The 26,620-nt window shown below is 41.3% G+C and overlaps 1 protein-coding gene and 1 long non-coding RNA gene across 3 annotated transcripts; one reads left to right on the top strand and one right to left on the bottom strand.

Moving 5' to 3' along the window:
• The first annotated feature begins 603 nt into the window (after positions 1-603).
• On the top strand, positions 604-19,621 carry LOC129832237 (CAP-Gly domain-containing linker protein 3-like). Of its 2 annotated transcripts, XM_055896156.1 has the most exons (15): positions 604-732; positions 3,722-3,874; positions 4,786-4,925; positions 9,985-10,078; positions 10,229-10,390; positions 10,954-11,072; positions 13,248-13,484; positions 13,766-13,825; positions 14,606-14,741; positions 14,929-15,078; positions 15,572-15,706; positions 15,826-15,949; positions 16,182-16,249; positions 16,373-16,445; positions 16,579-19,621. In XM_055896156.1, the coding sequence occupies exons 2-15, from the start codon at positions 3,742-3,744 to the stop codon at positions 16,631-16,633; spliced, it is 1,686 nt and encodes a 561-aa protein (XP_055752131.1). In that variant the 5' UTR covers positions 604-732; positions 3,722-3,741; the 3' UTR covers positions 16,634-19,621. The 2 variants fall into 2 exon arrangements, with proteins under 2 accessions (XP_055752131.1, XP_055752132.1); XM_055896157.1 differs by lacking the exon at positions 13,766-13,825 and having other exon boundaries at positions 605-732.
• On the bottom strand, positions 19,615-25,592 carry LOC129832258 (uncharacterized). Its single transcript, XR_008755894.1, has 3 exons — positions 25,190-25,592; positions 20,107-20,294; positions 19,615-20,007 (listed from the first exon to the last, which is right to left on the bottom strand). It is a non-coding gene; the product is annotated as an uncharacterized LOC129832258 (long non-coding RNA).
• Positions 25,593-26,620: the final 1,028 nt, after the last annotated feature.

The raw sequence follows: 26,620 nt of genomic DNA on the forward strand, positions 1-26,620 counted from the left end.
TGTGATTGGATGTTAATTATTTGACATGGTGTTGTTATTTCGCTGAAAACGAATTAGATGGTTTCATTTTATTTTTGGCAGTGAAACGAGGCTACTCAGGCGAGAGAAAAAACTCACCCAAATGTATATTCCCGTTAGAAAATATAAATGGACTGTTAGAAAATGTGAAGAATATATATCTTTTTAAAATATGTATATATATATATATCTTTTTTTGACTGTTGGAAAATGTGAAAATGTGAAGAATATATATTTTAAAATATGTACTGTTAGAAAATGTGAAGAATATGTTTTTTAAATATATATATATATATATATATATATATATATGATCGTCACTAGTTACCACTGCCACAAAGTCAAAAACCTCGCCCATTTCTACAATTTATTTTCTTAAAATGCAATTTTAAATTTAACCCTAACCTTAACCACACTTATACCTAACCCTAATCTTAAATTAAGATCAAAAAGCAATTTTTTACCTCATTAATTTTTAAGTTATAGCCAATTTTGTGGCTGTGGTAACTAGGTGAATTCCTGTGCCAAGGAAGGACACTCACAATTGTGCTCGTAGCCTACGTTGTGTATGGTTGTGGTCCGTGCGTGTTCACGCCCGTGACGCACAGAGAAAGACCTTCGCAGCATTTTAGCAGCAGCCTCAGCACCATTGCTGTTCTCATCTGGCTGAGCCGCGAGGAAAAGCTTGAGATAATCAAAAAGGATTGTTTTGAGGTAAGATGAATATTATGCATGCATATAAGATTCAAATTATTGGATATATTTTGTTTGATAAAATGTATTTGCTTCCTGTGTTTTTCACAGCGTGTGTGTTTGTCTTGATACCGAGCCTAGAAAGATGGATGCTCTGAAAACACTGTTCCATGAAATCTCACTGGCGGATGTTTTTTTTTCGCCCATTTTATCATATAAGCGCAAATATAAAAAATCAGCGCAGAGATTATGCGTCTTCTCATTGTTATTGGCTTAAATAAATAGTTGCACATGTGATCTGTATATACCTCCTCCAGCATCTTTCTCATTGTTTGTCAACGGGGCGTTTTTTCTATTTTTTTCCCCTTGTATTATGCAGGTTGTAGAGCAATGCAATATGCACATTTTGCGTTATTGCTCATTGCAACACTAATATATTGTTTTTATTTATTGTCAATTACTCAAACATACAAGCTCTGGCCTATTGTTTTTGTCAAATTCAGTAGGATGGCATTAGTGTGACCCAGCCAAATGGTAAAATACTATTCATTCCATTACAATAGGTATTGAATAGAAGATTAACATCTGTAAGGTTGGTTGCACCTGTTTTTCCTCATATTTTGCTATCTGAATGTATTTGCCTCCAGGTTTTATACATCTTGTTGACTCATATGAGCACTGTTGCATAAGACTTAGTCATATAAGGTACTCGATTTAATTAAACAAGTAATATGCTCTTGCTAATTATACACCACATTTATTCCAGTGAAAATGCTGTCTGTGACTGAGACTTCATTTATCAAACACACTACTGTCAGATCAGGGGTAGGAACTAGGAGGAGCAGGGCAACTCAGAAGAGAAGATGGTGGCTGCCATTACTGGACTCTGTTAGTTAAATAGTCATAATTGGTGACAGGTATTGCACAGCACGGGTATAGTTATCTACCAGTCATCGGACCCTATATCTTGGATACCCTTTGTTTCAACATAATCCTTTTGGGATGTCAGGCAACTTGTTGTATCACCCATTCTGCAGTGGCTATTGATTCAGTGGCAAATCATGGGAAGCACTTAAGAATGTCTATAACTAAAGGAAGAAATCAAAGTAAAATGTAGGAGCTTGTAGGTAAGGTGACTCACTGCGCAGGGACAGTTGCTCCCAAATCATCCAGGCTATGATTTCTCTTGACTATGTATCCATGGTATGTATCCATATCCAAACACGACTAGGAACCCCCCCAATATGATGCAACTGAAGGAAACGGGCAACTCGTAGAGTTTCAGGAGGATGGTATCTGCCTGGGGGGGGTTGTTCATTTGGCTTTGAGTCTGTATCACAGCAGAATCGGTCTCTGTTAATGTAGCTACCCTAAGCATAACGAATACAGCACAGACCACTGTATGGCCTCTGTTTTTGCCTCACTGTTTGACCCGATAATGCTTGAGTTGGTAGACTGATACAGTAGCACAGCTGCGCAATACGATAAGGCTTTTACTGATTGTGTGATGAGCTCTCTCTCTCTCTCTGCCTCTCTTTCTTCTCTCTCTCTCTCTCTGGATTTATTTAAAAATCCTAAAGGATTAGCAGAGGCATGGATGGACAATATAGTCTGTGTATTAGATTACTTGGCAGCGTAATAATTTTCAGGCCGGATGGATCTGATTTAGATACATGTGGTGTGCTCACCGTGCAGTCAGACTTTGGAGGAAGCAGCCCTTGGATGTGACAAAAAAGACCCAGTGAATAATTTACGCTATCATAGACTGTTCCCATTTCAATGTTGGGATAAACCGTTTCTCAGTTGTGTTAATGGTTCTGTTCTAAGGAGGTATTTATAATACATACATATAGCTTATTCTCTGACCCTAGATTGAACATTTATTTCACGATGTAAATCCAGTCAGGCCATATCAACATAATAGGCTAAAGGGTCCATTGTGTTGTTGTAACGGTTGTCCTCCTCCTCTTCATCCGAAGAGGAGGAGCAGGGATTGAACCAAAATGCAGCGGATTGTGAAGACATGATATTTATTAAAGTAAAGACGGAAAACACGAAAACGAAATACACTTGACTAATAAACAAAATAACAAACGGAGTAGACAGACCTGGACATACGAACTTACAATAAAACACGAAGAACGCACGAACAGGGAAAATAGCCTACACATAAATGACGATGAACAAACAAACCGAACAGTCCCGTATGGTGCGACAAACACTGACACAGGAGACAACCACCCACAACGAACACTGTGAAACAACCTACCTAAATATGACTCTCAATTAGAGGAACGCCAAACACCTGCCTCTAATTAAGAGCCACACCAGGCAACCCTTAAACCAACATAGAAACAGACAACATAGAATGCCCACCCAAACTCACGTCCTGACCAACTAACACATACAACAAACTAACAGAAATAGGTCAGGAACGTGACAGTTGTATATAAATTGCATTAGCATTGACATCCTGATACTATAAGGCTTTTACATAGATGTTTTACTGTTTGTTCAGCAGCACCTCAGAAATGAGTGCTGCAATGTCCAACACATACTGTACAGTACATGCATCCTTGATTTCCCATAGTCAGGACGGATGTGCGAAATCTGCTGCTGCATATACTATTTGTAAAATATAGCTCAGCCCTTTAGCAATGTCCAGAGCAATGATGGACATTAAGGCTTAGTATTAGCATGCACTGACATGGTACAATAAATTAGACTGCCTGTTAGCCTGTCTGCTCTCTGAGCCTCCTCATCTCTTGTCAGTAAGTGCAGTTATCAGTGAGTCACTACTGACCGATCCTCACAGGCCCTAGAGCCTGTGAGGGTATAGACTTGCCAGAGTAGATAGGCTGCCATGGGAACAAGACTCTTGTAAGCAACTACTTCATGTGACTCTTGGCTGAGTAACAGACGTATGAGAACTGTTCAGAAAAACCTGCGATGGAGCTGTTTGCTTTGTAGTGCCACTCAAGGAATGTTTGTCATCCATCTTGTTTTCCAGGCCCGCCAACGTCTAGCAGAATGACTAAAGAGCAGACTGCCGAGGTGGAGGAGGAGGCCCAGCCTGCCTCTGAGTACCAGAGCCCAGTTCACGAGCCCCGGAAGAGGCCCATGGTCCACCCATCTGCCCAGGCCCCCCTCCCCAAAGACTATGGTGGGTCCTAGGCCTCAGGCTCCAGGGCCCGCATTCACAAGAAGTGTCTCATAGTAGGAGTGCTGATCTAGGATCAGTTTTGCTTTTTAGGTCATAATGAATAAGATTATATGGACAGGAGTGACCTGACGCCAAATCAACACGTTGGGACGTTTTGTGAATACAGGCCAAGTCCCTTTGTTATCATGCTCCCTACTCAACACTACTTTATATGTAACAGTGGATTTTGGGCTCTGGGCCATGTGCTGCTGTAGCCTCGGTCCACAAAGAGCCTTTCACCAAGCACAGACCACTGCCTGGTCAAAACAACCTCTGCAGATTCATAGAAACATAATGAAAAGATGTAATAAAATGTATATGATCTATAAATAAGTGAACAAGGCCTTTTATGGCATGTTATTGATCCTTTTAGTAGATGGATCTTGACTTTGGGGCTGTTATATGCAAATAGTATGGTATTGCTGGACACTATGCCAATGAATGTAAGTGGTTTCTGCAGGCTAAAATGATGTGAAGCTATTTATTTCAGTTTGCCCACAAGCTTTAATGCATTTATTTTGATGGTGTATTATAAAAACAAAGTAAGATCAATTGTGTTCCCACTTCGGTAGGGCTTCAATCTACCAAATGCTGCTTTTAGAAACGGTTCTTTTAAACAGGACAGAAATATTGGATGTCCCACATAAAACTCCATAAGTAATTAAATAGAGTGCACTAACAGGCATGCTGAAAAATACAACCCAAAATATATGTATATTTTGTAATAATAAAACAATATGATATTTAATATCACATATTCAGAATGAGTCAATATGCTGTCTGACAAAGAACAAAAAATAGCAAGAGAGGCACATGTAATACTGATTTGATGAGGAGGGTAATTATCTTGTTGGCATTCCCTACCATTCCAGTCTTCACATTCTTTGACCCAAATGATCCTGCGTGTCTGGAGATCCTGCTGGATCCACGCACCACCATCCCAGAGCTGTTTGCCATCATCCGTCAGTGGGTCCCACAGGTCCAGCACAAAATCGACCTCATCGGAAACGAGGTGAGTTACTGCCGGTCGGATTTTCAGCAGACTACAGGCCTGAATATACAGCTCAGACACAACACTGGCAGAAACATACAGATATATGTAGAAAGCTGCAGGCCTAGAGCAGGGATGGTCATCTTTGATGTGGGTGGAGGCCACAAAAAATCTGAACTCAGTGGCTCATGGATCTGCACCACATTCATACCCACACATGCCGTCAGAGCCGGCCCTAGCCTTTTGTTGGGGGGGGCCTAACTTGCGAGAAAAACATTTTGCTGCTCTTGACAGCGGAAAGGAACAATTGACGTTTTAAAGTACATTTCCTCCAATTCTACACATTTTACCATTGAACGTAGAAAAAATATTACAGTTATAAAGCACGTTTGCTGCTATTCTACAGGATTTGCCAAGGGGCGGAGAGAAGATTTAGCAATTGTATAACTCATTCGGGTATGATTAATACAAGTTTAGATAGCTGGTTAGACTAATTTACTGATCTAAAAAATGATAGCTGACATGGGCTAGTTGAGAGACTGTCCGACTGACATATCAGGAGAAAAATTGCTGATGCACAACCAAATTTGCACCTTGTATATTCTAATATTGTAACTCGCAACAATAAGTTGAGATCCCGACTGAGTTCCTTTTATGGAAATTTATCCGCAAGCCTACAAAAGAGGCGGGACGCCATCCCTGGCCTACAAAGTTGAATTTGGCGTTTCACAAGGCTCTGTGCTTGGACCCATATCATTCTTTTCTTTATTTCTACTGTACATAACAGACAGATACAGTATATTACTGCATAGTGCACCAAAGATACAGGTCTCCAACCAAAATACAATACACACAGGAAACAAAATTCACCATGCAGTCATTAGTTGAAGAGAACATGGAAACGCTCATCAACATACTGTAACACACAACAATGCACACCTTTTAGCTCAAATTCATTGAAATCTCATGAACAATATCAATGTATTAAATCCCTTACTATCTAAAGAGCAGTGGCCTTTCAGCTGCATGCAACCTTCTAGAGTTGGTCACCATCACCACATGCTGCATTAGCAGTAAGGAGAGAAGTCCATTGGTCTGTGCTCAGCTTGCTACTCTGCTCTCGTGCTCTTAAGAGCTGCCAACAGGGCAGACGCATCAAGTTCCTTGATCCCTGGAGGAATGCAGTCGATGCAGGCCTAGTAATTGTGTTGTTCGACCGCTCTTTGTGGTGAACTCCTGCAACTCTGAGCCGGTCAGCAGCGGTTGTTGTTGTCCAAGGTCCTGCTAGAAGATTACAGACTCGTTATCACACTAACCTAGTAAGAGTGTTTTTTGACAAACCCACTAGTTGAGCCTCCACGTTGGTAAGGCACCACAAAGAGAAGCCATTAAGGCACAAGGCAAGCATAAGATGAGTATTTCCCAGTCCCATGCCCATACACAGTATGTGGTGTTGAATAAGCATGTGTATGTGTATGGCATGGGATTGGGAAATACTCATCTTATGTTTGTCTTGTGCCTTAATGGGTTGTCTTATAATGGGATCTGTATTGTGGGAGGCTTGGTGGCTTTGGCTTCAGTTGGAGGCATGACAAACAACCCCTTGGGGCACTTTAGCAAAGTTGAAGCTCTACTAGTGAACTTTTCACAAAACACCTTCTTACTAAGGATGTTGTCATGTAAGGTGTGGTTTATGTTTCAGTCGATTGCCTTTTATATTGCTGTTGCTCAGATGAAAGTGCACAGCTTTAGCTCAGGACTAACCATTACTGCAGTTTGAGTACCGGTAGTGTTATTGTGACCATGGGAGTAGGAACTCTCATAACCCTGAAGAGGAAGAGTGATGAGGGTGGAATGTAAATCAACAAAAAGTATGTGTTGTGTCTTTGGCTATGCCGGATTAAGTGATATGACATGCTATTCTATAAAATAATTTCTCTGCAATTAATATGACCTGATTAAGCTAATCGGGTGAATGTAATTAACTAGAAAGTCGGGGCACCACGAAATAATGTTTATAGAGCTGTTATCTTCCGAATAAACTCTTAAAGACCTAGTAATCTTTTACATCAATAGCAGTCAATATTTAATCCTCGCCTTATTTCAGTCTCATCTGAAAGTTGTAAATTCTTATCTTCACGAACCCTGGCTAACAAGTTGAATCAGCAATACAAAATTTGTTTTAATTATTTATTTACTAAATACCTAACTAATCACACAGAATTACATATACACAGAATTAATCATACATTGATGGACCTGGTGAATGGAGCCGATATAGCGGCTGGTTACACAAAGAAAAGGGGGGGTTTGAGTGAAAGAGCGGGAAGACTGAGGAACAAAGGGAGAAGCTATGCTATCGTAAATACACTATCTTATGCATTCTAAATTACCGCACATTTGAAAAAGGAGAATGCAATAAATATTTACTCTGAGCTGCGCTTCGGTAGATTGGTCGTCGATGGAAGGCCGGTTTGTCTTTTGAAGAGTGTCTCTTGGTGAACTGGAGCATGGTAGAATGGATACTCTGTCCATCCTCTCCTAGCCCACGTTTACAGCGACTGCTGCTAACTCAACGGCTAGGAGGTATCACTTCGGGAGTGAATAAGAGTTCAAAGTTCATACCAAGTTGCCATACTTTTAAGCTCATGCTATATTCTGGCTGGTATAGTCGAAATTCATCCATTCGGCGTGTTGACCGTCATCTTCACGTTGAAATTAGATGCTGATTTCGTTAGGTTATCTGAGCCCTTTTAACGTAGGACCGTCGCCCTAACGTCCTCGGAACAGAAAGTTACATTTTCGTCAAGAGGCTTATTTAGGATTGGGAGAGAGGGCTCTGTTTCATAGTTTACAACCCATGTCTGTTCACTTTGGCGGGGCTTCTGAGTGAGCACAGTGGTGTTCTTCTGACAAACCGTTTTCTCATTAAGAAGCTAAAAAATTACATTTAATCTTTTCACAAATAGGTTCATATTTAAACATTTAAATTGCACAACAATTCCATGTGAATCTGATAACTATAATGTGTAGACTTTCCAAGATACAGTTTATGTCGTCCTATCATCAGTAATCATGTCTCAGACGCCAACTGAACTGACATCATATTCATTAAGTCCCAACGCATATTTTCAACTGGTTGGATTACCGTAATATGGTTCCGTTACCCATCTTTTGATGTCACCAGACTCTCTATGTTAACAAAGGGATTTTCAATAGTCACATCGGTAGAGTAGAGAGAGGAAAAAGGGGAAAGGTATAAACCTCCCCCACTCAGGCCAACGTCATGACATATGCATACTTCAAGTTTCAGACTAATTTCCTAATCCCGCCCTACTGTCTTGGAGAGAGGGAAGATATGCCCCATAAAAACACATGTACACACACCAAGCAAATATACACTCTTAGTTAACTCGGTTTCCTCTTAGCCATGCAGCTTTAGTGTTAGGATTGATCGTAAAGTCAGCCTCAGTTCCTGGGTGTCCCCCGGGACGCCATGATGGCTGTGATTGATGGCTGAGATAATAGGGTCTTTCCATTACCCAAACAGGCTCTGCACTAAGACAGACTCTAAATCAGACTAGGATGTCAGATATGGGCAAAGAACCACTCTGCTGCACTTTCAGTAAACAACCTCAGCCCTCTGGCAAATAGTCAATGTCTTTTTGACAGTATTTGAGAGTATTTTCATTAACAGAGATGCATTGGCTTATCTGCAAAAGGCTTATGTGGATGTAGGCTTTTGCTCCATTCAAATCAGTAACGCACCTGATTCAACCTAACATAGTCCTAAATGAAGTCGAATCAGAAGTGTATGGCTTTGGCGCATACAGATTGGCCACCGCTTCTTTACAAGCTACTTGGACAGTAAGAATTTCCACCAATATCAGTTACTAGCCCCAAATTCCTTTTCGACAATGTTAGCCTCGTGCTAGCATTGCAGCTACAGGGATCCATCTTATAGAATCCATGTTGAATTCATGTTGAATCCATGTTGAATTCATGTTGAATCATGAAAGTGTGCATGGTGGTGTCCTCGTTAAGCCTCGGGAGAGGACCTGTCTGATAATATCATGTTCGTTCAGTTGGACTACATGTCTCTGTATGAAATGGCATAATCTCAGGGCTTGAGGAGAGTGTGCTAATTTCGTCTCTCTTGATTGACACTGGTGGATATTGAACTGTCCCGGGATAGTTGCTAGTCCAGTTCAGGAATCAGGATGGGTCCTTTTTCACCTGTCACTCGACACCCGTCACTGCTGTGTGCTGGCACTAGAGGAGAGAGCTAATTAACTGGAGTTTCACTGCTTCTTCAAATCTTCACCGTTGGGAATATGGCTTTCCATAGCACATCTGACACTCAGCAAGACATTGACGGAGGTTATTCGACGTTGTAAAGGACGCCATGAATAGTTTGCTGTTATCTCCTATTGGTACTGTTTCCAATGTACCGAGTACAAGCTTAGATATTCAGTTGAAACAGCATAGTAAATGAATGTCACTTCCAGTAACGACTGCCGTCATTTCAATATTTGTGTCCCTCAAATGTTTTACCTATCCAAAATGGCTGCCGGTTCCTCATGTAGATGGATGCAACTCAGCAAGGACAGCCTCTGATGAAGTTGTAATGCAGTGGCAATGAACGTGGCGCTTAAATTCATGACACAGCAGGAAGTCATGACACAGCAGGAAGCCATCCCACCTTCCCCATCGTTAGAGTTCATTAACACGTGTCGTCTGTGCTATTTGGGTGTGAATGGCTCATCCTGCTAATATGGCTACGCTAAGCACAGGGAGCATCACTCAGAGAGATGAGAGGCTATGGCCCTGGGGTGGGGTGGGCTGTATGTGTGAGTGATGACTGGCCTTAGTGTTTCATAGTGTTTTAAAGGCATCTGATAGTTCTGCTCTCTCTGCCTTTCCCCTAGCCCCCCCCCCCTCTCTCTCTCTCTCTCTCTCTCTCTCTCTCTCTCTCTCTCTCTCTCTCTCTCTCTCTCTCTCTCTCTCTCTCTCTCTCTCTCTCTCTCTCGCTCTCTCTCTCTCTCTCTCTCTTCACTGAACAGTCCTTGTCTCCTCTCAGATCTTGAAGCGTGGTTGCCATGTCAACGACCGTGACGGACTGACAGACATGACCTTGCTCCACTACAGTTGCAAAGCCGGGGCCCATGGAGTCGGTGAGACTCTCAAACCCTCAACTGATTGTTCATTTCAAATGTCTGAATCCTCAATAAAACTTTCATAAAATAAAGTGTTTTTAGTTTAAGATTCAATGCAGTTTTACTGTAGTTTCCTACAAATTTTGTCCATCTTGTGACCCCGACCAGGTGACCCTGCCGCTGCCCTCAGGCTGTCCAATCAGCTAATTTCCCTGGGGGCAGACGTAAGTCTCCGCAGCCGCTGGACTAACATGAACGCCCTGCACTACGCAGCCTACTTCGACGTGCCAGAGCTGATTCGCATTCTCCTCAAGGCCTCCAAACCCAGAGGTGAGTAGCGTCAACACAACCCATGTAGCCTACCTAGCCAACTAACAACATAGTCAGTCCTCAGGAGCTGTTGGAGACTAATAAACCTCCCCAAATGACTTTCCTCACCCTGTTCGCACACTCACTCATATACTGTATACACACACACTCACACTCCAAAGCTACTGCTTGGGCATGTCCTGTCAGTTCTAGCATGCTCCTGGTGTATGTCCTGTATGTCTCCTCCCTCCCATCCCTGGACTTCCAATCAGAACTAACACTGCATCCAGCCCCTACCAGCATTGACCCAAAGCCATTTCATTAACTCCTACATTGATTTATCATCGCTCCACCACACTGACCATTGATTGTGGCCGTTTTGTCTCATTGTTATTCTCCTGTCTACGGACCATGGGGCTCAAACACAACACGAGACTCCTAAGAGATTAAATTGGTAATGCTTTCAGAGACCCCTAGGAGAAGGAATTGGTTTACGCTTTTAGAATAAAACTAAGATTATAGCTGACATTGGCTTTACAATTCAGATTGATTTGATCTGAACCTGGTTGTATCTGTCTCTGTAGTGCTGAATTCCACCTGCAGTGACTTCCACCATGGCACAGCCCTGCACATCGCTGCCTCCAACCTGTGTCTGGGATCAGTCCAGTGTCTGCTAGAGCATGGAGCCAACCCCTCTGTCAGGGTAAGAGCACTATTGACTAGACCTCTCTTTTGTACGTCTCTCATGGTAACTAACTACAAACAGAAATGCTGAAATTGAATATGGCATATACACTCACTGGACAGTTTATTAGGTGCTTGATCACTCCTACAGACAGTGAGTCTTATGGCCTGCTATATAAAGGCAGACAGGCATCGAGGCATTAAGTAACTGTTGGATTGAACGTTAGAATGGGCAGAACCAGTGACCTAAACAACTTTGAGTGTGGTATGATTGTCGGTGTCAGGCGCGCCGGATCCAGTATCTTAGAAACGGCTGCCCTCCTGGGCTTTTCACACACAACAGTGTCTAGGGTTTGCCAAGAATGGTGTGACAATCAAAAAACATCCAGTCAGCAGCTGTCCTGTGGGCGAAAACAGCTTGTTGATGAGAGATGTCGAAGGAGAATAGCAAGAATCGTGCAAGCTACACTCTTAGAAAAAAGGGTTCCAAAAGTGTTCTTCGGCTGTCCCCATAGGAGAACCCTTTTTGGCTCCAGGTAGAACCCTTTTGGGTTCCATGTTGAACCCTCTGTAGAAAGGGTTCTACCTGGAACCCTTTAATTTTCTAGATAGCACCTTTTCTTCTAAGAGTGTAACAGGTGGGCAGCAAACACAGAAATAACGCCACAGTACAACAGTGGTGTGCAGAACAGCATCCCGGAATACACAACTCGTCTATCCTTGTCATGGATGGGCTATTGCAGCAGACGACCACACCGGGTTCCACTCGAATCAGCTAAAAACAAGAAGAAGCGGCTCCAGTGGGCACGCGATCACCAACACTGTACACTTGAGGAGTGGACATCGCCTGGAACATGACAGCGAGCTCAATTTATTTGAGTGGCCTGCGCAGTCCTCAACCCAATAGAGCATCTTTGGGTTGAGATGGAACGGGCTGTTCGCAGCATGAATGTACCGCTGTCCATTCTGCAGCAACTGCGTGATGCCATCGCGTCAGCATGAACCAACATCCCTGTGGAACTTTTCCGACACCTTGTGTTCTGAAGGCAAAAGGGGGTCTGACCCGGTACCACAGTAGATAGGTGGACCTAATAGAATGGGTGTGCATCTGAGGTTTCACGTCTGTTTGATATGATTTCTTGGCAACTTAAAAGGGAGCTGAACTTCCTGATTTAGCCTCGTTTTTCAGCTTGGTCATTAAGAAATAACTGAAGCCAAACGAGAGTTGTCTGGGGAGGTGGTTTAATGTGTGTGTCTCTTTTGTGTGTGTTTGCACGTGGCAAGCAGTCTTTGGTTTGTACATTCACTCTCTCAAAACAGTACACGGTTACAGTCACTCACCCTTCTAGATAACGTGAAACAGTCTAACAGGTCTTGAAGTCGCCTAAGAAAGCTATTGCTAGCCAACTTCTTTCACCAATTAGCTTTAGCCAGCTGGTGTGCGACCGTGGCAAGTTGGTTTGACATTTGATAGCGCTGAGGCTTGTTAGGGACCATAAATAATTTACACAATGTAAATGGCGCAATATTTTTTTGTTGCCCACCTTTTAGTTGTCTCATTAAATTATTTCAATATTTGTATTTGAATTTCTACAATTTATAGTTGGTTTGAGGTTGTTAGGTCATTGAAATTTGGATCTATTGGCATTTAAAAATATTGTCCCATGTACATTGTGTAATTTATTGATGGTCCCTAACTAGCCCCATAGGGCTATCGAATGTCAAACCAAATTGACCATGGACATTATGATCAGGTCTCATGCAGCTGTGCGCTGAATTGATGATTACTTGGGTGCTGCCAGCTGTAGGCATGTGGGCAGGCTTGAAATAAACCCAATCAAAGCTAAACTGTTACAGTACCCTTTTATTCCGTGACATACACTTTATTTCTATCATCTCACAAATCTCAGACTGATTTTATGACCAAAACTATCCTATTTAGACTTTGTAGTCAATTTTGACAGTAGAATAAATGTTTTATGGCTCATATCAATACCTCATAGACCATTTTCAAAATGAGATGTTGCTTTTTAGGGGCAGTCGCTCTTTAAAAACACTGTTTCAGATAAAACAGATTCTGTTTCTGTTTTTATGTGGGGATGACTTCGACACAAATATGCCAATTTATTTCTGATGTCCCTTTCTCTCTCCCTTTTTCTCTCCCTCCCTCCTTCTCTGTCTCGCTCTCTGACAGAATGATAAGGGCCAGGGGCCGGCCGAGGTGGTCCCTGACCCAATGGACATGACTCTGGACAAAGCGGAGGCGGCCATGGTGGCCAAGGAGCTGAAGCAGCTGCTGCTGGACTCTGTGCCCCTCAGCTGCAACCTGCCCCGCGCCACCCTGCTCAACTACGACAACATCCCTGGCAACCTCATGCTTACCTCCATCGGCCTGAAACTGGGCGACCGTGTGGTGCTGGACGACATGAAGGTGTGTGTGTGCGGTTTGTCAGGATTGGGAGGCAAAGGGTAAGAAATGGGAGCCTCAAAGACTGAAAACAGTGAATTAAAATAAACTGCTGAATTTTGTGAGCGCGTTTATGTGCCTAAGACCATTTAAATGGCTTTCAATTATCTTTATATCTTTTTTATAGTGGCCAGTATGAGGTATCATTCATCCTATATGGTGGAGCCCTGCTGCTTGTTGTACTGTGTGAGAAGAGAACGTGAATTCTAGCAAACATTTATTCCCACTTGTGTTAACACATATAGCTCCCCAAAAAATCGAGCAGTGATGAAATTGACATCTCAGCTCTGCATCACCTGAAGCAGGTGGGTAGCCCTCGACCTGTGTCTACTTGCATAACTGAACACATTTAATCGTGTTTTCAGGTGTATTTCCATGACTGACCGCATTACTGACTGCACTAAACGACGTAGTCTCCCTTGGTGCATTCATTTGGTTTTTACCATGCATCACTAACTGCACTTGAAATGCATTGGAAACCTATGTGTGGCCTACTGTATGTCAGCAACTGGAATCCACTAATTTGAGATGTTGTCCACATACTTTTGTATATATAGTGTATGTCCTACTGACCACAACATAATCACTTAAAACATGTTATTGTGTTGAGATGGGTAGACTACTAACCATAGCCTAGTTACAGAGCTGCCCAACCCTGTTCCTGGAGAGCTACCCTCCTGAAGTTTTTCGCTCCAACCCCAGTAGTAACTAACCTGACTCAGATGATCAACCAGCTAATTATTAGAATCAGGTGTGCTAGATTAGAGTTGGAGCAAAAACCTTCAGGGCTGTAGCTCTCCAGGAACATGGTTGGCCAGGCCTGGGACCTAGTATCTCAGTAGTAATGAATGACAGAAAAAGAGCAGATTAGCATGCTGCCCTGGTCAGAGATGTCTCTGAGACTAGTCCTACCTCGGTGCTGTGGAGAAGTGTTGTTAACTATTTAATCCTGCCTGGTATCACCTTCAATAATACAAGAATAAAAATCACGTGTTTTGTTCGATGTGGGGATCAATACGGTTAATTCAATTTGATAGTCAAAATCCAATATAAATGTCAGACCTCACACAGTCTCTCCTCCACAGACGGGCACGCTGCGCTTCTGTGGGACCACGGAGTTCGCCAGCGGCCAATGGGTAGGGGTGGAGCTGGACGAGCCAGAGGGCAAGAACGACGGAAGTGTGGGGGGGGTGCGTTACTTCATCTGCCCCCCCAAATTGGGTAACCACCTGTTATTTCACTCACATTTTGGGAATTCTTACTTAAATCTATTGAAATGCGCTAAGATTCCCCGTGAGAAAAGAGCAAAGAGAAGACTTGATTTCATAACTTTTTTGTCAATTTTATGCAGGTTTTATGTAATGCAGGTTTTTCAGGGTTTTCTCTAATCACTTCTATTGTCCTGAAGGTATCTTTGCTCCAGTGTCGAAAATCGCCAAAGCTGTTGAGCTGGCCCCCTCCTCTGTCACCTCCACACCCAAGACGCCCCGCATGGACTTCTCCCGTGTCACAGGAAAGAACAAGAAAGAAAAGAAGGAAATAATGGAGAGAGAGAAAGGTACAAGAAAGGGAAAGGGGATACCTAGTCAGTTGTACAACTGAAATGCTGCTTCCACAAAAGAGTTTCCCCATCAAGGGCCATGGCATTCATTCTCATAGGAGCACAACAAGCCATCTGTTGATTCACAGACTTTATAACACATAAATTACACATGACTCATAGACTTATAACACATTATAAACTGGGTGGTTCGAGCCTTGAATGCTGATTAGCTGACAGCCGTATACCACGGGTATGACAAACTATATATTTTTACTGCTCTAATTACGTTGGTAACCAGTTTATAATAGCAATAAGGCACCTCGGGGGTTGGTGGTGGTCAATATACCACGGTTAAGGGCTGTGTCCAGGCACTCAGCGCTGCGTCGTGTTTAAGAACAGCCTTTAGCCATGGTATATTGGCCATATACCACCCCCCCCCCCCCACCCCCCCCCCGTGCCTTATTGCTTAAAAATAACATGTTAACTAACATTTGATTTCCTCCATCAGCTCTGAGGAAGAAGTCTATGTCCGTGGCCAGTTTGGACCCAGATGGGGTGAAGGTGGAACTTGGAGACCAGGTGCTGGTTGCTGGTGTGAAGCAGGGAATCATACGCTATTACGGAAAGACAGACTTTGCCCCAGGTAGGTCTGCTGTGAAATCAAGTCACTGCAACACTGGTGGTGATCTTTTCAAGAAATGTTTGACAAATGCTTAGAAATGTTTAATCAAGTTGAACTATTGATGATGTGTGTGTGTCCAGGTTACTGGTTTGGTGTGGAGCTGGAGCAGCCCACAGGAAAGCATGACGGGTCTGTTTTTGGTGTCCGCTACTTCACCTGCCTGCCCAAGTACGGGGTCTTTGCACCCCCATCTCGGGTACAGAGGTAACATAACACCTATTTTAACACCTGGTTCAAAAAATGACCCTAAGATAACGTAAACGACTTTATTGATAAGAAAGCATTTTACAGTTACCTTGTGTAACTATGCTTATCATTTATTCTAAGACGAAGAGCTAGACAATATAAAACGTTCTCTGTTGTGATTGTAAAGGTTCATTCTGAACAGACTGACCGTCTTGTACAATACTAAGCACGGCTGTTAATGATCTCTCAGAATCTGCGGATCAAAGGACGGTCAGAGCGGCGACGGCACGATGGTGAAAAAAGTCCACCAGGTGTCTAGTAAGTATCTACGGTCAAATCCGCCCAGTCATGTTAGCCAGCGTGCCACGCCACCCCATGCTATGATGTACCTTCTACTCCCACGTCTGCATTCTATCCAAAGATGTTCTTTGTTTCTTCTAGTGAACCAGCCAAAGCGTAAATTCAACGCGGTGAGGTCACCTAAGGACATCACGTCTGAGAGTTCAATATCCAGGTAGAGTCTCTTCTTTTCCTCTCTGTGTTGTCTCTGAGTCAACAAATAGCAGCTTAGAAATAAGCTCCTGTTGATGAATGTGTCCAGTGACGTGAATCCCTCTCCTCTTCCTCCTGCTCATCCTCTTCCTCAGGTTGCTGTTCTGCTGCTGGTTCCCCTGGATGCTGCGTGCTGAGATGCAGTCCTAACGACACTCTCCTTCCTCCTCCTCTTCCTCCTCAAAAGATCTACTGCTCTCCTCTTAGTGTCCATCTTTCATTTGTGCTTTTCTCTGGTTGTTGCTGTCAGAATTACAGTAGTGAACCACTGCCCCCATCCACTCTCCATTCCCCTTGATTGCAGTCAGTCCTATAGCAAAACCTAGTGCCTTGTATGTTAACTAACATCCTGCATTCCGTTTGTAACACTAGTAATGAGACAAAATAATTGTAACTCGAAATCTGGGACACAAACTCTACAAAAGCAACGATCTAATAGATATATTCATTTAGTTTTTGTAAGTTTCTCTATTTTGGTGTTGATTGCTTGTTGTTACCCTGTCAGAAGTTGCCAAAGCCCTTAGACCAGTCAGCCAACTTCTCATGCCATGTAGCTTCTACTAGGGAACCTTTCAAATGACTAAGTACATACTGATATACTTTGATTTGCTGCCGCTTCATCCTAATTCCCAGTATTTCAGAGGAGACCAACACATTGTCTGTCGTACTAAAGGGATGGATCCAAAATGTGCATGTGTGAGTCAAATCGTGTTACTCATTTATTTTCCCATAAACATGCCTTTTTATTGTGAAAAGATGTGACATGAATACATGGTCATGTTCTTCTAATGTCGTATGTCCAAAAGAAAACAGGGTTTAATATTATTCAGGATTCCTACATCTACTATTTCTCCACTTGCACTCTGAGAATTTTCCCAAATGTGCAATTGGAAATGTGTATATAATATTGATTTGCTTGTTAATGGGCTTGTGTAATTGTAATATGCTCACACATGGTTCGAAAATGACGTTCCCGGTCTCCGGAACTAAATTCTTTGAGAGATCCCTGTTAAATACTAGTTACACGTTTTAGGAAATGTAATGCCAGCACGTATGTATGTCAATCATAATGTCCCAAGTTAATTACTGAAGGACATCTTTATCTGCACAGATAGCTTCTGTACCCTTGAAAGACAATTTTCTAGCAATGGTTTAAATCGTAGTATTATAGACACCTTTATTTGTCCATAACTGGGTCAAATAAGACTTTCATAACTTGGTTTTAGGTGTTTATTGCACTTTTGAACCAGTTGGTCTCAGATCCAAGTTACGTTAACCAAAATAGCTGCTCACCCCAAAATGTAATATAAGGGTAAACCACTTAGGTTAATATTGTTAAAGCTGTTTTCTTTATTGTTTAGCATGAAGTAGCAATGTCTTTTGCTTAACTTTAATTTAAACGTAATGTTAAAAAAAAGCTTTATTTGCCCACATTTTAAGTTTTGTTTATAGAAATAGGAAATCTACAAGGGTACCAAAATATACTTGTTAAAGATATGTTTCTTGATAAACTAGTACCCTCCTTCCAATCTGTAGGTTCTTTGTTGCACCAAAAGTGTTCATCTCAGGCTAAATCTGCACAGACGGAACACCTGCTAGCTCAGTGCTACCACAGTTTACACCCTCTGTTGGCTATCCTCTCATGCTTCTCTCTCCTTCTCTCTCAAAGTTAGGCTTTGGTAAGTTTGTGGGTGTGAGCATTAGGGAAAAAATCTGACCGTCTAAACTTGTGTGCGCTTAATGTCAAAATCTATGAGTATGTGCAGAAAAACAGCAATATTTAACTGTGTACTTTGCAATGTGGATATGGATAGTGTCTTTGTCTACTCAACACTATGTAAGAACACCATGAGGAGGAGAGAAAACCCCTGAACTTCCTCCTGCCCTCTCTGAACACCGTTGTGAACATCCTGTGTGAACAGCACCGCGGAACAACAACAAAAATACTCATTATCAGGAAGTGTCTAAATACTCTTGCACCATGTCGTTTTCCGAAATCGCAACCTTGTAAAATGTGGCACTGAGCAATGTGGAACTGAACGCAACAATGTGTGGTTGTTTTTGATATTGCTAGTGTAAGGTTATGACTAGGTCTGTAAGAGAGCCGCTGAACAACAAGGATACTATGAGGGAATCAGCTTCAGCTTCATTTGATCGGAATAAGGGAGATTAGTATATCCAGTTTGAGAGAAACTCATCCATTAAACCTCAAAGTCATTTAATGGGATACTTAAGAACCTGTGGCATTTGGAACCTTTTTTATTTAATTTAATGACTATCTCAACACAATGTTGCAAACTTTATCAGGACAGCTCGCTTTGTTAAAACCCTCTGTTAGCCAAGAAAGGCTAAAATTTTACTGTGTCAAGAAGGACTGTGAGTTTCTTTACTAGTAGATACCAAACAAATCCTCGCCCCATACTGAAGTGCTTGATAATGAGTACGAATACATCAGAATGTCTTGTCTGTACTACTTATGCTGGGAAAAGTTCATTAGAAATAAGTATAGCGTGCAACATTGTTCATACTTACTACATGGTTGAGTTCAATAGTTGGTTGACTGGCAGATTTTATGCTCAAGAAAAGTTGTTTGATGCCAAGATTGACCAAAATGGTGTAGTTGTTACACTCTGGTAGCATAATGTGTACCATAATATGCCAGTAGATGTCACTAATGTGTCACTTTGTTATCATCTACAACTAACAACTTGACAAGAATCTACTTTGATGAGTCCTCTCTTCAAATGTTATGTTTATTCGAGGACACTATGAACATGTATATAATCTTATTAAGTGGTGTACTGTCATTATATAAAAAAAACATCTTATTCTAAAACTCTATCTCAACAATGGTTCATTTTCTTCATAGACATGTCGTTGCAGTTTGTTAAAAAATATATTTTCATAATTTCACAAAGTGTACTTTTATTTTCCAGTTTTATAGTGTGTTGGTGTCTGTGTCCAAAAATAGTTAACTGGGGGGGTGTACTGTTGGATGTATTATAGTGTCATGAATAATATTCATTGCATGCTCTTTATTTGCTGAAAGTTTCTTTTTACGATGGTGTATCTCAGCATGAAAATGCTTATAATTACAACTCTGACTATGAATCTAATAAAAGTTGATGTTGTTTTCTACATTTGCTGTTGCTTGCTTTTGTTCAAACAACTTTAGAGATAATACACTCAGACACTTACTGTAATTGCTCAAATGTGCATTTATTGCAGGTCTAACAATTGAATTTAGTTTTTACATTAAATGCCCACCAATGAATTGCTATCTGGGGATATTTACGCGTGTTGACTGGGCCTAAAAGCTTATGAACTCAAGTGAACATAAATTAGTGTAAAGAAATCATATGTTCTTGCTATCATCAGAGGAATCATGAGAAGCTGTTTCCCTGGAAGCTGCGCTTGTTGTAGACTGTTGGCCAGTCTCTTTTCGAAGTAGCCAGGTTTGGGGATTCGGCCTTGGTGCTGCTTTTCTGCCTCTTTCGGCGCGCACGACGGTTTTTGAACCATACCTAGAGAAATAGAACAAATTATGTCAAGTCCAGACAATAACTTGTAATTTAAATAGTTACACAACCACTTTTCTAAAAGCAAACGTATCCTTCTCTTACCCTAACAATTTCCTCCGTGAGGCCCGTGTCCCTGGCTAGGTCAGCCCGTCCCTCGACGCCGGGGTAATTCGTTTGTTCGAACAGCTGATCCAGTTGTTTGGTCTGGCTGTCTGTGAACACTGTACGCATTCTGCCCCGACTTATTTGGTTTCCACCTTGGTCCAAGTAAGTGCACAGAGGCTGAGACCCTGAGATAAAAAAAACATGATTAAGCAGTCGAAAGCAAGCAAAGAGAATAAGAAAAAACGGTAGGCCTAATATTTTGTAACAATGTAGCACTACAGTTCAATACTTTGTGGCCTCAACATACAGTCTATGTAGTGACATAATCAAATATAACACTATTTCACCTCTTTCGTCGTTGAAAACTCTGTTTTGAGTTGCAGTAGGACACCGATTTATATCTGCATGATGACAATGAAATGATCCATAGCTGAGGTAACTGCTACTATAATCAATAGTGTGTGATGTGGTCGGAACCTGCAGCATGTGGGCCGTTGTCAAATCCCTAGGCATACCATATTTCCAGTTTTCATGATGTGGATTTGAGTGTCCATGGAGGAAGGTGCCAGACAAACATCCAAAATATTGTGAAGATTCGGCTTCAGTTGTATACGAAGGTCCCACTTCAGTGCCTAAAATGCGTTCAATGCTGAAGTTTGAGATTTTGTTCGCATCCATGCTCAGAGGTAAATTCCCCTCTAAAATAGTTAGGTACGTGCTCAGGGCTACTTTTTGTCTCACCTCTCCAACCAAGGACACTGTCCTCCTTCAAATGTCCAGTCCTATGATCAACCCCAGATTATATACTCATCCATTGACAGTACAAAAATAAGATAAATTGTCAAATGTAACCCCTCATTATTATGCAATTTACATTCCTATTGTACTAAAGAAAATGCCTAATGGCCCATAATCGCTTTACCTTTTTTGATGATGTCCATCTCAAACGGTCCATGCAGATTCATCAAAAAAAATAACATATACATATTTGGTTCAAAGGATAATGACTTTGATGTCCTTGAATCAAAGGAATATACGCAGTGATTGATTGTAATTCGTTTTTTGACTGATTAGATAGTACGGTCGAAACGGGTGATACTAACTTTATGGTGCTTCTGGGATTATAAGTGGACAAACATGTCAAGCATTTCTGTTAAAATGGTGTCAGACTATAATGACAGATGTGCTATCAAATTAAATCATAGGCTACGTTATTTACAGTGCGTTTAGGTGTCACTACGCACTACAGAGAATTCAGAGAAAGAAAGGCCTTTACTGTTTATTTAACGCATAGATTTATGGGTTTTACGCGCTCTGGGATTCAATAGGATCTTAATTGTATCATCCTGTTGCAAGAGAACTTTCCTGCAATGCAGGACATGTTTAACTTGTAGTGTATTTGAGGTTTAAAAGGCTTCTGAAGTTTGTAATTTTCACTTTGAAATGTCATACTTGATTTTCCCTTTCGAAAATTGAATCAACTCCAACAACAATGTCTATTAATTATAGTCCACATAATAACTCACATTTCCTGTTTCTGCAGGATTATTTTCCTGCTGTAGCAAACTGGCTCAAATTAAGATTTTACACAAGACATTTGCACGAGTGCGTTTTATGATCTTTCGTATATGTGGGCTACACAGACGTCCATTTTCAACGTCAAAATTATTTTGTGAGCATTCACAGCAGCCTTGTGTAGGCATAGTTATTCATAACTGTACACAGTCAGCCAATAACTGTACACAGTCTGTAAATAGAACACCCAACTACCTCATCCCCATATTGTTACTTATCCTCTTGCTCTTTTGCACCCCAGTATCTCTACTTGCACATCATCATCTGCACATCTATCACTCCAGTGTTAATGCTAAATTGTAATTATTTCGCATCAATGGCCTATTTATTGCCTTACCTCCCTACTCTTCTACATTTGCACACACTGTACATAGATGTTTCTATTGTGTTATTGACTGTGCGTTTGTTTATGTGTAACTCTGTGTTGTTGTTTGTCGCACTGCTTTGCTTTATCTTGGCCAGGTCGCAGTTGTAAATGAGAACTTGTTCTCAACTGGCCTACCTGGTTAAATAAAGGTGAAATGAAATAAAAAATAAAATAAATAACTCAGTTATGTAAGATCTTTGTCTGATATATGCTGCTATTGTCTTTGTAACCAGCTGGTGGAGCCCTTTTCCTAAAGACTCAAAATATTTACGTTTACTTTGATCATTAGAGGCGTAAGTAGGGCACGAGCACAATTTATTGAACAAAGCGAAAATACTTCCCAACGAGACAACGAAACCATCAACGACTGATACTAGCACCCGAATCCTATTCACGAACAACGTTTGTGGAATATTTAATGTCACAATTGTCGTGTTTAAAACCTTTTTGATCCGTGGTGTGAGACGGCACATGTCACTGTTTACGCACTGAACGGATCAAGAGTAATGCGCCTAACCTACTCCATTCCAGTCAATTACCGGAGCCAATCAGAGATGCTTTGTAAATCCCTACGTAAATAACCGAATATAGGTTAATATTTCTTGAGTTTTTTTATGTACGCTGTTCATATCTGTCCAATAGACTAACATATGATTATTTTTGTCCATAGAAGGCAGTGCATCCCCATAATCATGAGGGCATACTATATATTAGTATCAATAATATTTGGAATTAAAAAAATATAAATATATCATACTGTACCTTTAGGAATACATTATGTATGGCCATTTAGACCTTTGACCAAAGGGGGTTTCATGTTCAAAGAAAGATGTTGGAACTAGAATTTTTATTTCACCTTTATTTATTTAACTAGGTAGGCCAGTTGAGAACAAGTTCTCATTTACAACTGGGACCTGGCCAATAATGACCAATAACTGTGACCCTGAATAATAGTTATGACACAAGTATCCATATGATATTTAGATGGCACATGATCTGTGTAGGTTATATGTAAATCCATGTTTTAGATAAAAGAGGTGTCATCTCAGGCATGTTAGACTTGCAAATGCTGACAGGACTCAAAAGGGACTAGTGTACAGATCAATCATCCTACTCTCTGTGATCCAACATCAATATAAAGAAACTCAATTGGACATCAATGAGGGAGATTAGAAACCAGACCATAGCTGGCTCTTTGATGTTAACTCTGGATTAACTATATGTAACAATGAGCTCTAAATGGAAGAGTATGTATAAAAAACAAAAACTTGAATGAATTGATCTGTCTCCCAGTGGCAGTTTAATGGTTTAATGAATGGGATTATATGGTTAACATAGTAATTTATGTGTTTACATTGTCTTGCCAATTGCAGTATCCTACAATGTAACATTTTACATACTGTGAAAGAAAAGCATATGACATCCTTGCATGTGAAACCTGACATCATTACACAAACACAGTCAGACAGGAGAAAGAATGTCAGGCCTGTGTTACAAGGATTCATTATTACTACCGAATACTGTAGTTTCAAGGCTCAACCTCTGAGAAAAATATTACTCTTCAATGTCAATTTACTTCACCTGACTTCCTCTGCCCGGCTGTGAATGATTTGGACAAACATTCCCTTAACAAGACTCACGTCATCACTCAGCTTCTCTGTCTGCATGCACTGAAAGTTTACTAATCTAGAGTTGTGGGGCTTTAACCCAGAAATTACCTAATTCTCATAAAGACGACCTACATGAAATACAGAAATAAAATGTGCATATTGTGCAATATGCTACCATCAGGGTCACTCTCGTTAAACTGAATAATCAAAATACAGGGAGTCTTTTTTCCCGATGAGATGCCTCTGCACCAATCTATCAGTCATACATAGTCTGATTGTGTGGCAAATTGAGAAACATCACTGGTCAGCATCAGTATTCCTCCATGACAAAGATCAGCATTGACATGTTTTTCTTTTAAATCATTGACTCCTCTAAGATTCATTCAGCTAGGTTAACCAAGTCTTCTTCTACCTGCCCTGCTCCCGCTAAGTGTCATGCTAAAATATTTACTCTTGTCTGAGATGAAGACTGGAGCTGACAACTGCAGCTTTTCCCAATGGGAGTAAGAAACTACAATACGGAGGGAGGGTTCATGTAACAGAGATATTTTTTGTGTTTACAATTGGGTTTAATTTGTGGAAATTATAGCCATTTGGGGTTATTGAGATGATGTGACTTGTTAAACCTGGACCTTGAAAACAATCTTAATGCCTGAAGAATAGCTTACATTCTGTCAATTGTGTCTCACACTAGTAATATATACGTAATGGCTCAGTAATGACAGTCTTTGTCTCATGTTTTGAGATCTACAAATCAATGCCGATGACTTAATCATGATTTATCTTCAATTCGTCACCATACAAGGAATGTGAATATTATATGAGTATCGCATCAAGTATGCATTGAAAAGCAGCTCAATTTGCCAGACCACTTACATAATGATTTGACTTATCAAAGATTCAATGTGCCTACCTACTATCTGTCTTGTGTAGTGCAAGCTATGGGCAGTAGGAGGCAATACACATGCCCCAAAATTATAATACTTCCACAGACATTACATAACATTCCATGCTTTAGAGAACTCCTATAGATGTGCTAAGTCTAACAAAGGCACCAGACAATGGCAGTCACAAAGATAAGGCTGTGACTTACATTGGAGAGCCCAATTAGCATAAACATCAACAAAATAGGGGCGCCATTTCATGCTAGGTTAATAGGCCAGACCAGGGACGGACATGTTGTGCCCTCCTGGGAGGGCTCTCCGTAAATGGAAGGGATATGAGTGTCCCATCTACTCTGCCATTGGCTGCTTTGCTCCCACCCTATATATTGTATGCCATGTCACCCGAGGCAACGCAGTGTCCAGTTCCTGATAATATCTGTACACTACATATCTCAATGGAATTAATTAAGTTGACCACAGAAGACTAGGTTTCTTCCTTCTGTCTCAAATCAGGTAGAAAAATGGTCCAGTCAGGGCTGTAACCTTCCTCTCTATTGACTACTGCGATGCCATGTCCTTCTGTCTGTGGAGCTCTGATGACGAACCTCATCCCTGCACCCTGTCGAAATGAAATGAAGCCTCACCTTTCCGCCTCAGTGGCTCTGTGCTTTTTTGCTACTCCGGAAAGGCCAATTGGAGAGCCCACTTCCCTTCCCACTCCAAAGCATAATTAAAACAGAGAGAGAGAGGACGGAGAGTAAAACCACTCTGATGCATAATTACAGTGTTTTCTGTTCATAATTAGCAGAGTGGGTAATCCATTCAGACGTGCTCACTGAGTTATCTCGCACGCCTCGTCCCTTTCACCATCTCCCCCCTCCCCTTTTTAAAAAGAGATTTGACGTTAGCTTCGGTTGGAGAGCGGGAACGCGGTAAGCATATAATCTCTCTCACTCACTCCCCCTGTTCCTGCTGAAGTACAGATGAAAATCGTCTGACTGAGCCCCCTCTAAGACATGAGCTGAGAGAGTGAAGCCATCATCTCAGATTCTGATGTGCAAGCCTGAATCTCTCTCTCTCTCTCTCTCTCTCTCTCTCTCTCTCTCTCTCTCTGTCGTGCTGTGTCTCGTTCCACACTGAGGCTCTGAAGCCTGTATATGTGACTACAGTGGGGTGAAGGGCTCCCGAGTGCCTCGGTGCTAGTGGCGTCACTACAGACACCCTGGTTTGAATCCAGGCTGTATCACAACCGGTTGTGATTGGGAGTCCCATAGGGAGGCGCACAATTGGCCCAGCGTCGTCCGGGTGCGGCTGGTGTGGGCCGATAAGAATTTGTTCTTAACTGAGTTGCCTAGTTAAATCAAAAAATTAATTAGTTTGCCTTGCTGATGCCTCTTCTTTGTTTCGCTGTAATCAACAACAAAGGGTCTCCTTGGGGAGGGGGAAGGGGCTGCCTATTAGTACAGTGTGAGTTAATCTGCTGTGCCTTCTATTATGACACAAATACAATTACAATGCACCCTGAATCTGTATAGATCTCATCTTCTTTCACTGTCCCCTAAAGCCACAGGGTCTACTCTAAACCATGGGGTTTATGAGTCACATCTTTATATTAGTCAATCCACTATTTCTGGAGGCCTGATATTCTCTGTGTTCAAGACAACTGGAGTGAAAATGATAGTATACTCATATGAGTATAAGATGACTGCAGTTTAGAATGAACATCTTATGCAATTCACTTCAACCTCTTTTTATGCCATCCTTATGTAACTGGCCTACAACATGCCTTCATTTGAATAATAACATATAGGGGGTAGATGAGCCATGCACACAGCCTGTATAATACATGTAAACATTTGCATTTATTTCAAATGATCCAGACATCTCATTTTTTATTACAGTCTCGAAATAACTTTTGATGAAGATATTATAGTTTTTTATTAAAATAATTCTTCAATTTAATTGTCCACTACATTTTTAAGTTATTTAAGAACGGATTTTTATTTGAGAATTGTCAGTACGTGACACATTTAGGTAGACGGAAGTTTAATGCAGGTGAGTACTGTATTCGTTTG

This window comes from Salvelinus fontinalis, chromosome 33, assembly GCF_029448725.1.
Source record: "Salvelinus fontinalis isolate EN_2023a chromosome 33, ASM2944872v1, whole genome shotgun sequence".
NCBI lineage: Eukaryota > Metazoa > Chordata > Actinopteri > Salmoniformes > Salmonidae > Salvelinus > Salvelinus fontinalis.

Bases quoted from the DNA above. Each gene is read 5' to 3' on its own strand.
- LOC129832237 (XM_055896156.1), top strand. From the start codon at position 3,742: ATGACTAAAGAGCAGACTGCCGAGGTGGAGGAGGAGGCCCAGCCTGCC. The intron at 15,079-15,571 runs GTACAAGAAAGG...TTCCTCCATCAG, and splicing joins AATAATGGAGAGAGAGAAAG to CTCTGAGGAAGAAGTCTATG. The intron at 15,950-16,181 runs GTAACATAACAC...ATGATCTCTCAG, and splicing joins CCCCCATCTCGGGTACAGAG to AATCTGCGGATCAAAGGACG.